Source organism: Loxodonta africana, chromosome 23 (assembly GCF_030014295.1).
Source record: "Loxodonta africana isolate mLoxAfr1 chromosome 23, mLoxAfr1.hap2, whole genome shotgun sequence".
NCBI classification, from domain to species: Eukaryota; Metazoa; Chordata; class Mammalia; order Proboscidea; family Elephantidae; genus Loxodonta; species Loxodonta africana.
Window position 1 is genome coordinate 73,369,878 of NC_087364.1, and position 13,634 is coordinate 73,383,511.

At 43.4% G+C, this 13,634-nt stretch overlaps 1 protein-coding gene across 2 annotated transcripts in view; it reads left to right on the forward strand.

Annotated features, from left to right (window-relative positions):
• KCNAB1 (potassium voltage-gated channel subfamily A regulatory beta subunit 1) overlaps positions 1 to 13,634 on the forward strand; it is a 228,950-nt gene that overhangs the window by 138,044 nt on the left and 77,272 nt on the right. For both annotated transcript variants that reach the window (XM_003416135.4, XM_023555364.2), the window contains exon 3: positions 12,194 to 12,231. In XM_003416135.4, coding sequence (XP_003416183.1) covers positions 12,194 to 12,231 — 38 coding nt within the window. The remainder of the gene's footprint in view (positions 1 to 12,193; positions 12,232 to 13,634) is intronic.

Below are 13,634 nucleotides of genomic sequence, written 5' to 3' on the forward strand. Positions count from 1 at the left end.
GAAAGTGAAGTGGGGGTGTAAAACTATTATCAAATACACAAAGCAGAATAGCAGGCTGAGATAAGCTACAGCAGTGAGAGGTGAGAGTGGATGGAGTGAGGCCCTGAGCGGGAGCAGGGGGATGGGGCCGAGAGTATAAGCAGAGAGATGAGCCTTGGATAGAAGAAAAGACCGCCTTCCACAATGGCAAGAAGAGAGGAGGAGAAGATGGGTGTGGTCTTGTCTTATGTTCCCTTTGAGGCAGACTCAAGACACGGATTTGAAGGCAAGAGGTTTATCTGAGCAAATCTGCTGAAAAGACCTCTTTATATTGTTGAAACGCAAAGATGTCACTTTGAGGACTAAGGTGCACCTGACCTAAGCCATGGCATTTTCAATTGCTTCATATGCGTCAAAAGATGGACAATGAATAAAAAGACCAGAGAAAAATGGATGCCTTCGGATTATGGTGTTGGCGAAGAATACTGAATATGCCATGGATTGCCAGAAGAACGAACAAATCTGTCTTGGAAGAAGTACAGCCAAAATTTTCCTCAGAAGCAAGAATGGCTAGACTTCGTCTCATGTACTTTGGACATGTTATCGAGAGGGATCAGTCCTTGGAGAAGGACATCATGCTTGGTAGAGTGTCAGCGAAAGAGAGGAAGACCTTCAAAGAGATGGCTTGACGCAGCGGCTACAACAATGGGCTGAAGCATTACAACAATTGTGAGGATGTACTGTCGCACATAGGATCGCTATGAGTCAGAACCGACTCGAGAGCACCTAACAACAACAGTTTATCTGGAGATGATGTTTTAAAAAATCAGTAGAGGAGCGGGGATATGAGATTGGAAAGGGAAGGCAACTAAAAAAGTGTGTGTTAACAAGCTAGTTACCAATGTAGGTAACTGGGCTGAAATCTCACTGGGGAGCTCGAGAGCCAGCGCAGAATGCACACCCCCTGAGGATGAGGGAACTGGGGGGAGGTCGTATACCGACTCCTGTCAGTCGCTGCTGAGAGTTGTTCCGCAGGGCCTTTACTTCTCAGATATTCTAGCCTTCTGTGTCCATGGACAGCACGGGCTCCAGATGCCAGAGGGAGTCCTCGGGCAGCTGGAAGCCCAAGGTGAGACGGGTTGGGGCGGCACCAATAGCGTCTGTTACGCTTATGTTGTTGGATTTGGTACCAGGAATCAGAGGGGATTGCAGCTTATCTGCTTCTATTTTCTCTGTGAAGCAGGAGGCATGGTTATGCATCTGCTGAGGTCGAATGGGAAAGAGGCTGGACCTGAGGTTGAGAAGAGTGGAACAATTTGGGAATCCACACAGTGAAAAAACAGTGATTAGAAAACAGAAAACTGGTGGGCTCTATGAGGGACAGGTAGATACTGGAGACCAAGAATTCACAGCATATCAGACTCTGAAGTCATGCGATTTTCTCCAGCACAGCTCAGCATCTTGGTTATCAGTGATGAGCAGCCGGGTTCATCCAGGTATGAGTTCTGGCGAGGCAGGTGCAGTGAAAGGACAGTGAAGCAATGAAAATAGGGCAAGAGAATCTCCTAAGTGGTGAAGGGTGTCATCTAGCCATCTTAACCTTCCTGGCTAAGGGAAGAATTGGAGACAGAGGAATAGAAAGACTGGAAGAAGGTAAAGAGTTTGAAAACAGAACGTGGAGGAGGTAACTGCACAAGATCTGCAAGAGTGAGAGATTGTTTAATGACCAGATGTTTAATAAATGTATGTGGAACACGAATAAGGCACAGCTCCAACTCAGGCATAGACTATTAGATAAAGCACTAGAAGATTTTGACGGGCTGGAAATGTCAGAAGGCCACAAAGGTGCCACGGAAAAGAGAACTGAGCATGCTCACCTGAGAACTTGGTTGGAGCTGTGCCTTATTCATGTGGTGACGTAGTGGTTAAGTGCTACGGCTGCTAACCAAAGGGTCAGCAGTTCGGATCCGCCAGGCGCTCCTTGGAAACTCTATGGGGCAGTTCTACTCTGTCCTATAGGGTCGCTATGAGTTGGAATCGACTCGGCGGCACTGGGTTTGGTTTTTTTTTGGTTTAGTTGCATACTTTTTTTTAAACTGAGATTTATACTTGGGAGTTTGTGAAACGTAGGGTGTACAAATGTAACTTCTATACTAGCGTAATTTTAAGAAGGCTTGGCGTTTTATTCAGATGGATTACAGGCTATGTATGGCTCCTTCCGTTGACCCACGGGACCCATTCTCAATTACTTCTGCTAAGACGGTGACAGTGGCACAGAAAAACAAAAAAAAGGCATTTATGTTTGTCTTTGGAATGCATTTTGTATTTCTATTTAAGTATGGGTCCCACAGGCATGAAAACCTATTAGTGGAAAGTCAGAAGTTGTCTACAGCTAATAAAATATGTAGGAACAGTATAGCGATCTAGTAGACCATCTTTGACTATGCTTCAGTTGAGCTTTTAAATCTCCATATTGAATTAATCATTCTGCACCAGTGGGAAAAATTCTGCCCTGACCGCATCAAACTGATGTGTCTCCTTTGCATGCTATGCTATCAGGATTGGTGGCCCTTGTAATCTTGTCCCAGAAAACGAGACTGCTGGTGCTCCCTTTTTATTCTGCCCTTTTTATTTCCGTGGAGATATTTTTGCGATAGTCATTTAATGCCAATGGCTTTTTTTGCAGGAGGTTAACAGTACTAGTAAAATGAAGGGCAAAGCACCAAAGAGAAAATCTTAAAAGAACAGTCTGTAACCTTTTATTTGGTCAGGGCCAAAGACCCTGTGAAGCATTACAATTGCCAGTGTGGGATCAAAGCCTCCTTCAACTACCATGTTATTGTTCTTCATCTGCTAGACTCAGTTTTTTATTCTCTCTCTTCCTACCATTCTGAGGCTTCCCCTCATACTGAGATCTTGTACAGGGATTGAGTCCATTCCAATGACAAAATTCTAGAGAGGTTTTGTATATCCAACCCACTGCCTAGACCTTTTCAACCCTGCTACCATTATAGTCACATGGGGAAGCCTTTTAAAAAATACCTATGTATGATGCCATTTCTTTCTAACACTGTATTATTCCACTTAGGTTAACTGTGTGTGCACGTCTTGTAAGAGTTCTTCAGTAGAACAAAATGAGGAAGGTGTACATTAATGATGGATGCTGGGTATAAGTGGGCTGGAAGCTTCATCGTAAGAAATCACTATCAAGTTGCAAGTGTCAGTACAAGAAAATATGAGAAATTGTAATGAGAATCTTAGGACAAAATACTAACAAACTATAAACACTGTGTCTTTTTTATGTTCAGAAAGTAGAAAGCTGTAATTTGTTGAAGTCCTTATTTACTAATAAACTTGCTTATTAGTGGGTTTCTCAATGAAAGAGTTTTTTTTTAAAAATAACTTTTTTGTCTTATTATACAAGTAGTATATACTTATTTCAATAACGTAGACCAAAAAAACGTAACAGTAGAAAAAAATCATCTAAAGATTGTTGGCTTCGCTTTCGTTTAAATTTTCATAACAAGGAGCAAGGTGCTAAGTGAATCAGTTCAGGAGTCATACCTACAAAAGAAAATTTAAGGAGATTAAGCCATGGGTTTAAATTTCTATGTATCATTCATTCTAACATCTGAATGTGGAGAGTGGCCCACTGTTTCCTAGGGGAAGACTGAGTGCAGTGAAGTTTTATTCCTATGCGACACTCACAACTCAGGAAGAGGAACACCACTGCCTGGCAATTCTGCCTTGTAACACACAGCTCCCTCTTCTAAACTCACATCACTGCTATTCTGCCTACTTCCAACACTGCTCGCTTGTCTTTAAACTGTACTGATGACGTTAATGGAGAAACAAAACAAAACGGTTCCAGGTGGATTTGCCCTGAAATGAGTCTTAAAATGGCGCCAGCAGTATCCCTTGGCACTTAAATGCATAGATCTTTAAATCTAAGAAAGAAAGAAAATATCCAATATTTCTACATTCCCGTAAGGATCATAAAGAACCTTGTGTCAATCCCAGTGATTTAAGCCTCAAAACCTCAAGCCCATGCATAGACATTGAAAGAAGGTCCAGTGTCCAACCGCTGCAGGTTTTCTGTGGGGCCTGGTCAGGTACTCCCACCCCAGCCTTGCCCAATCTAAGGCCTGGCTTGTTTCCATCACTGCCCTGCCCACTGTATGTACCCTGTCCCGATTGCTTCAACACTGACTGCATCTCATCGTTGCCCAGCTCTCAGCCCTGGCTCCACAGTTCTCAGTGGTTGGAGAGTTCAAGTCTCGAGGTGCTCTGTGCATAAGGTCATAGATGGCTGCTCATGAGGTGACAAGATAAACTCTGTCCTCAGATGGAGTTGGGAAATTCAGAGAACCGAGAGGTAGCCAAGAGGAGAGGGGCAAGTATATGACTTTCTGGATCCACAGGCTAGGAAGTTGAGGGCAGAAATGTGTAAAGTTTATCACCAGGAAGGTTTGGTGGGGGAGGTATTCAAGGTAGGAAAGAACTTGAGCAGATCCATGAAAGCAGGATGTTGTCGCAAGCATTCAGAGCAAACAGTCAGCAGTACCATTTGGCAGGAGCAGAGCATTTGGGGGGCGGTGGGTGGGGGTGGTGCGTGTGTCATTACCAGAAAGCCACATAGGGCTGCAGAGAGAATATGGCCTTGGAGACCTCACCACTAAGCAGCTGTGGCAAGGGACTGCACCACTCACCTTCCTCATCTGTAAACTAGGTGGAATTTTTCAGACCCTGCAGAGTTGCCGGAGGATTAGAGCTGAGATGTGTCAAGCACCTGGCACAGAAGACTATAGACGAGCACCATGGATCCATATGGTGGAGGCTGAGAGTGTCCTTCTCGTTTAGCCTTAATTTCCTACTTTAAACCCATTGCCATCGAATCAATTCCAACTTATAGCAACCCTACAGGACAGAGTAGAGCTGCCCCATAGAGTTGCCAAGGCGTGGCTGGTGGATTTGAATTGCCAAACTTTTTGGTTAGCAGCCAAGCTCTTAACCACTTGCATCACCAAGGCTCCAGTTGCCTACTTTACTAAGTACTTACATAGAAACTTTAAGAGTGGAAAAGGTTTTAAATAAATTTAATCTTTAAAATACATAAGTGTGCATGTCTGTGTGTGTGCGTGTGTGTGTGTGTGTGGATGTACACACACCCTACGCACATTATATCGTCTAGTGGAGCCAGGAATAGGACTTGCACTTCACCTGCCTGAGGGGCGCACTGTTATTCCACATGGGCTTACCCCTTCCTTGCCTGGTTTTACTGCTGTTCCAAGCTCTTCTGACATGCAGGTGTGAGAGCATACCCCCGGAGCTTCTGTGGATCCTTGGTTCTCATAAGAGCAGATAATCAAAGTAAAAAGAAAAGGCTAAGTTGTTATTACGTTTGTTAACTCTGGCCAGATGCTCATTAGCAACACGCTAGAAGCCAAAAATGAAAGACCAGGCTGCAGCTTGGATCCAAAAATATGGGCCAGGCTCTGTGGAAAACATCGACAGATGCAAGCCAGAACCAGGAAGAAGCTTCGTCTGCGTCAAAGATCCTTCTCTCGTCATTTGAAAAACACAGAGGGTTGGGCTATATGCCAGGCACAGATGTACATCCAGTTTACCTCCCAAGCACCTGGGATGCCCGTGCCCCACTTCAGATCTGAAGAATCAGAATCTTAGAGTGAGATCCTAGGAGATTCTGATCCACCCACAAACTTAAGAATCAGTGATGTAAGATTGGGAATTAATGCCGGATGCTGCTAAGCACTTATCAGATCTCACTGAACTTTCCTAACAGCCCTGTGAACTATCACAAGGAAGGTTTGGTGGAGGAGGTATCGGGGTAGGGAGGAACATGGATTTGACTGTCTTATTATTATTATAGCTGTCTCCCAACCCTGCTAGTGAGTAATGGAGTCGGGATTCCATCCCAAGGCTCTCTGATTCCCCCCTACTGCCACTCACGCTACTGTCACCCCAGCAGGTGGTACCTCCATTCCATGCCCTTCAATTGGTAAAGGGCGTCAAGGGCAAGAAGGCAGTTCCTTACCTCTGTCACCCATCTGCACATTCCTGCCCATCACCTGAGACTTCCCCTCAGCCAGATTTCTAGGAATTTTCTTACTGCTTGTTATGATTCCCAATCAGCCTGAAGAAGCATAAGGTGATTGTGCAACCTGCCTGTTCTATTGAAAACAACAGGGTTGTCTCCACATCACCCTGTGATTAAAGGTGGGGAGGGAGATATGGAATAAGTCTGCCTGGATTTAAAAAATCCCAGCTCCTCCACTTATGAGTTATTTGACCTTTGTGCAAGTCACTAAAATTCTGAAAAAATGAGTAGTAACAGTTGAGTAAAAGAATGAGAAAGGCAAGTGAGGATGTAAAGAAGTGTATCAGTATGGGACGAGTCTAGAACTGCGGTTCTCAACCCTGGCAGCAATTTGAAGTATCTGAGAATCTTTTTAAAATACTAATGCCAGGGTCCCGAGCCCGTAGATTCTGATTTAATTGGTCTGGTGAGGTACCAGGTCAGCAGTATTTTTTAAATCTCCCCAGGCTATTCAAATGCAGCCAGGGTTGAAGACCAATAATTCAGGCTATCGAGTGAAGGAAATCACCAACATTCTGCAAATGCTCTCTTGTTAGAGAATTTTCTTAGCGCACTGGGTTGCCCACGTTTTTAAAATATTTATGCACTGATTCGACAAGCGTTTATTAAGTACTTACCGTGTGCTTTGTAGAAACCCTGGTGGCATAGTGGTTAAGAGCTACAGTGCTAACCAAAATGTCGGCAGTTCAAATCCATGATGCGCTCCTTGGAAACTCTATGGGGCAATTCTACTCTGTCCTATAGGGTTGCTATGAGTCAGAATCAACTCGATGGCAACGGGTTTGGTGTTTTTTGGGTTTTTTTGTTTGTTCGTTTATGTGCTTTGCTTCACTCCAGTGGCTAGAATGAAAATTTTAGATTGAACTTGGTTCCTGCCATCAGGATGGTTGGTTGCAGTCTGATGGGGAAATCACATGTAAAAATAAATTATATAATTAAAATACAGTGTGGCCTTGTAGAAACGGCAAATGTTCTGTTACCTATTTACTGACCATAATAAAATAACACAATGTGGACAGTGGCGTAACAATGGTTTTTACAAAGTGCTTGGAGAAGAGTAGATAGGATGACTTCTCCCTTCAAAGCCCAACCCTAGAATCATGGAATTATAGAAATGAAGGAAGCTTCAACTCCCCTATTTTGTGTATAAGAAAGCTAGAAACTAAGAGGTTGGGACTTTCTCAGGGTCACAAAGCTAATGGAACAGAGACCTAAAATATTCTGATACTATGGTAAGACATAATCGACTCAACAGAGGAAGTGTTAAGGAACTGTGATCTGCCAGCACTGGACTCTGAGCTGAAGTTATCGGTCCTGAATGATACGTAGGATTTGGACATAAAGATATCAGGAAGGGTTGTGTTCTCGGTGGGAGACAGCCCATAGCTCAAAGGGAGAAAGTAGACACCAGGGTAATGCCCTGGCTCTGGGATCTGGGGTGGTGGCCAGCAGCTTAGTGCTCCTTCTCCACGTCAGTGGTAGTCCTGGATTTACCCTCTATTTCTTAGTGGGTGCACAGTTTGGGAGGATACTCAGCCCTCCAGCTCCACACCTCTCTGGCGATGTCGTTGTTGTTGTCAGGTGCTGTCAGTGGGTTCTGACTCACAGTGACCCTATAGGACAGAGTAGAACTGCCCCAGAGGGTTTCCAAAGAGTGGCTGGTGGATATGAACTGCCAACCTTTTGGTTAGCAGCACCAGGGCTCCTCTCTAGGGATAATGCTATACAAATGAGACACTGGAAGTGTCATTAATTTTGCCCAGCGTGTTGCGTAAGTTCAGTGAGATCTGGGGTTTGACTCTAACCTTAAATTCTTCAGTGTTCCCTTATATAACATAGATAGCATGCCTATGCATGTGGAAATGCAGGTATTTGCATTTCTTCTCCATCATTTGGTCAGCCTTGAGTACATTAACCTGAAGTTAACATGTGCTCAGTTTGTAGACCTTAAAATGGTCAAAATCCGTAAAGAAATGTGTTGATTGGCTCATCAGTTAATGGCAACTCCATTCTCCCATTGCTCTGACCTTGGTTTTCTCCTTGAAGTTTTGCCTTTTCTCACATCCTACATCCTTTTCATCTGCACATCCTATTGTCTCCCCTGCAAAATATACCCAGAATCATCTACTTTTCACCATCCTTGCTTTAACCACCTTGGACCAGGGTACTATCAAGTCTCACCTGGATGATTGGCACAGCCTTCTGGCTGCTTCCTCTGCTTTGGCCTCGCCCCTTGCAGCCTATACTCAATACTGCAGCAGAATGTTCCTTTTGGTTAAAAGAAGGTCAGATTGGATCTCTCCTCCATTCAAAACCCTTCATCGGCCTCTCCTCTCACACTGAGTGGACGCCAAGGTTCTTCCTGCAGTCACAACACCGAACAGGATCTGGCCTCCGTGACTTCTCTGCTCCAGCCACACCGGCCTCTTGCTGTCCCCAACCTCAGGCCCCTGCATTCACTGTTCCTCCCAACCAGAGCAGTCTTCCCCCAGATAGCTGCACGGCCAGCCCCGTTTCTTTAGGGCTTTTCTCAAAAGTCACTTTCTTTGTGAACTTCATCTGGCCACCCAATGGAAAACTGCAACACTCACCCCTGACATTTCATATACCCAATCCTTGCTTTATAAAAATGACTAACACTCATCAATAAGCACTATGTATTTTATATTTTATTCATTTATGAAATTAACATTCATAAATAAACACCATGTATTTTACTTATTTTCCTTATTATGTGTCTCTTCATGAATCTGCTCCACGAGGGGAGGAATAATTACCGGTTTTGCTCACTGTTATATCCCAGTAGTTTAAGAACAATGCCTGGCACGTGGTAAATGAAAACCCAACCTGTTGCCGTCGAGTCGATCCTGACTTATAGCGACCCTATAGGACATAGTAGAACTGCCCCCATAGGGTTTCCAAGGCTATAAATCTTCATGAAAGCAGGCTGCCTAATCTTTCTCCCATGGAGTGGCTGGTGGGGTCACACTACCAATCTTTCAGTTAATATCCAAGTGCTTAACCACTGCACCACCAGGGCTCCTTAAAAGTTCAACCATTCTCTTTATATCCTCCTTGTGCTTTTAAAAGGTTGGAAATAACAAGTGTCAGTTTAGTAAAATTGTCTTTTAAGGAACATCCCACTAATTTGAGACTTCACGGTGAAATGATCATACGCCGTCCCGGGTCTCAAGGACATGTTCTCATTAGAGGCAGAAAAATGATTAATAAAATTGTTACAGAGAATTTTTGAGGATCACGTTAGCTAGCAAACCACCTTAGAACTTCTAAAAGGGTGCACAGTAGGGAGTGAAGTCACGCAGACAGATGGAGCCCCCTCATCCAGAAGGCTGACGCTCAATCCCCAGTGAAGAGGTGGGAATGTTTTGTATTTGTAAGTGGTGGGTATGCCTGCCCACACTGTCCACCCTTCCCCCTGGAGGGCTTGCAGCCAGGGAGAAAGACCTTCCCTGTCCTTTCTCCACGAGGGGGCATGGCGGGGGGCAGGGGACATCTGGGGACGAGGAGAAAGACTTCAACCACCCAGAAAGTAGGAGAACTAAAGATTACTGATCAGCATTACTCATTTCCCTCTGAATCAAAATAAATGTTTGTTTGCTGGGAAATTATTCCTGTTATTTTGTGGATTAATGACAGTCAAAAAGGCAGTTCAGTTCAATTTAACCCACATTTGCCAGTCCCAGTCATCTACTAAGGATCCAATTGTATTTTAGAGCTGTCGTGGTATAAAGATGAATAAAATAAAATGTTAACCCTCAGACAGCTTAGTATCTGGTGGAAGACATAAAGTCGATAAATGACTGTAAAACAAATGAGTAGCAAGTGTCTCAAGGGCCAGGGAGGTAGTCTACCTGAACAAAGTAAGCCGAATGTGAGAATAACAAACTCCCAGAAAGGAAACCAAACGTTCTCTGTTTTCACTAAGCTCTGGTGTACTCCTTTAACTCAATGTAAATATATCTGATATTCACATTCTACTTTACAGTAAAAACCATTGTAAAGGAAAAATGTTCATTATTTTATGATATTTTTCTTTCAAAATTCATTACTGCTTTGATTTGAAATCAAAAGCCTGACAGCATCTTTTCTTCTGTGCCCAAACGTCAGAGCCTGTATTTTTTTACAGCGATGTAACAAGCGCAGCCTTAACTATTTGAACGAGGGGGTTCATTTTGGAATAGAACTCTTCCTAAACAAAGGTTCTTCTCAACCTGGATAGAATTGCTGTAAATGGCTTTATAGGTAGAGAATCTTCATCAAATTCATCAAGCAAACACTGACCTGTTTTTGCTCCATGACATCGAAGAATGGCGATTTCACTGTCTTGATTACCGAATCCATGGCGTGTCCCACCTTAGCTTTTTAGTTCTAAGCAGTGCCTGATGAATGAGGCAATAACTGACTTAGGTACAGAGTCCCCACAAAACACTGCCACCTGGAATCTGTTCCTTGACAGGTCCTACATCAACCCCACCCATCAAGAAAGTCCTGAGTGTAGCAGCACTAACTGTGCAGTAACTCTGCTGGCATGAGACCCTTTTCTTTATACAAAGTAAGCCATCTCCTGGTGTTTTGCTTTCCATTGACTCCTTGTCCAAAAGTTCTTTGACACCTTTGACTTTCTCACCCCATCATGAATGTTATAGCTACAACCATGCTATCATTTATACCCGTGTTCTCATCTGCTGCAATAGAAAATGCCAATAATTTAACATATCCTGAAATTCTCAACCGTATTTTTGACATACTGAGCTGCAGTGTTTCTGGTTAGGATAACATTTGCAAGTGCTCGTTTATGCTGTGGACACATAATTTCTACTGCATTCAAAAGAGTCTTTTTTATAAACTCGTCTGTAAAAAGGTTTTGATGCTCAGGCAGTTTTTTTTTCCCTCTTAATAGAGATCCACATTTCACAGCATCACTTATCTTATTCTCATTCGAAAACAAACGCTGTCATTTCTTCAGCCCACTGAGTTTTTCAACACACATCTTTTCTGTACACCAGTCACATCTGGTTTCATCATGGTGCCGTAAGTTGTGATCTTGCTGTACAAACATTCTTTGTCCGGGCATTCTTCTCATCAACCACAAAAAAAAAAAAAAAATGCACAAGTCTTTAGGCGATGCACAAGTTCGCCTTTCTCTTCATTCTACAGTAATAAAATGGCAGTGAACAGGCAATAGTGAATAATGATTCCACTCAGGGTCAGGAATACAGCAGGAACATGTGGGGACTTTAACTGGGGGAGGGGGCATGTCCTTTCCAAAGAGGGTACCCCCCTCAGATTCAGTAGGTGCCTGCCTTGTGGGGACACTGGCTATCTGTTGTCAAAAGAAGCTGGAACTCAGAAATTTTAAGGAAAATCATAGCTACCTGATTATTTAAATGTTGGTAACTTAATCGAAATTTATTAAAATACCAAATGTGGCAACAACATTGCAGCCAAACAAAACTAATCTGAACACTGAGTGTATGTGTGGGCTGCCTACTCACAACCTCGGGTGTGCAGCCAAGTGCGCTTGGTCCCATTTGCCCACGGCTGTCGAGTTGATTTTGACTCAGAGAGACCCTGTAGGTCAGAGTGGAACTGCCCCGTAGGGTTTCCAAGGCTGTCCGCCTTCACAGACGCAGACCGCCACATCGTTCTCCTGAGGAGCGGCCAGTGGGTTCGAACCACCACCCTTTTGGTTAGCAGCTGAGTGTGTAAGCACTGCGCCACTAGGGCTCCTTGTGAGCTTGGTAACACTGCCCTATTGCCTTCTTCACACCAGTGGTCATGTTTCTACATCATAAGAAAAACCAATTCTTAGGACAGGGCTGTCATTGGCATAGATGGTGCTTTGGAATGAAGAAAAGACTGTCTTCATCCAGAGGGATGCTGACCCCTGCTGGAGTCCTTAGTGAGAGGAGGATGGGCTGGGCTCGGCCCCACGTGGCCCCTGTGCAGGCACCTTTGTGCAGTGAATTACCTGTGCAACCTGTTGAATCAGCCCTGAGGTGAGAATAAGTTTCTTCTCACTAGGCGCAATCTTGGAAAAGATTATAAATAACATGCAAATTTATTCTTTTCTAGGAACATGGGTGACATTCGGAGGTCAAATTTCAGATGAGGTAAGTGACTTTTGGCTTCTGCACACAGAGCTGTACGACAGCAGTATTGTTTCTGGGACCCTGGCATTTTACAGGATAATGTCTTCATCACGGGTAATGGTTAGCGTTGACTCAAAGATTATTTTCGATTTTATCTGGCATCATGTATTTTTCACATTTAGACTTAATAGCCCTTGAGCCTGTTTATCTATGAGATGTCAGGTTCAGCAGTTAGAGAACGAACCAGTTTGGAATTAATATTTAGTCACTTTATGAAAAGATTTTATTGTTGTTTGGCTGTGCGTTTTGGTTTGTTTTAATTTTTTCAGCTCCACCTAGGGTGAGCAACTTGTCCCAGTTTGCATGGAATTTTCCTGGTTTTAGCACTGAAAGCCCACATCATGGGAATCCTCTCACCCCTGGATGAACTGGGGACAGCTGGTCACCCTGTCTTGGGCAATTAATCCAGCCTCTCTGAGCCTCCTTCCTCTTAGGATAATAACACCAACGTTGAGAATCTGTTGAAAGGATTCATCATGTCATGCATGTCAGATGTTTACATAGGCCTCTGTCTTGTAAGTAGCAGACACTCAATAAATAGCAGCTATAATCATTTTTTTATAAAATGATTAAAAAAATTTTTTTTATAATCATTATATTTGACATGAAACTTCTTTAAATCATCCTTTACACAGTCAAAACAGTGCTTACCAAAGGTATTATTTTTATCATTGCTTCTTAAAAATTTTTTAATATTTATTGTGTTTTAGATAAAAGTTTACAGCTCAAGTTAATTTCTCATTCAAATATTTATACACATATTTTTGTGATATTGGTTGCAATTCCCACAATGGGATAGCACACTCTCCCTTTCCACCCCGCGCTCCCTATGTCCATTTGACCAGTTCCTGTCCCCTCCTGCTTTCTCATCCTGCTTTTGGATAGGAGCTGCCCATTTGGTCTCGTATATCTGATTGAACTAAGAAGCACACTCCTTGTGTGTATTATTTTTTGTTTTATTGTCCTGTCTGATCTTTGTCTGAAGAGTGAGCTTCAGGGATGGTTTCGGTTCTGGATTAACAGTGCACCTGGGGGCCATAGTTTCGGGGGTTCCCACAGTCTCTGTCAGACCATTAAATCTGGTGTTTTAACGTGAATTTGAGTTCAGTTCTACATTTTTCTCCTGCTCTGTTGAGGACTTTCTGTTGTGTTCCCTGTCAGGGCAGTTATTGGTGGGAGCTGGGCACCATCTAGTTCTTCTGGTCTCAGGCTGGTGGAATCTCTGAATCATGTGATCTTTTAGTCCTTTGCACTAATATTTTCCTTGTGTCTTTGGTGCTCTTCATTTATCATTGCTTTTAAGGAGTACTTGCATGGCATGAGTGAGATACGCAGACACTGAGTGTCAATAGCTGCCCTGTGCA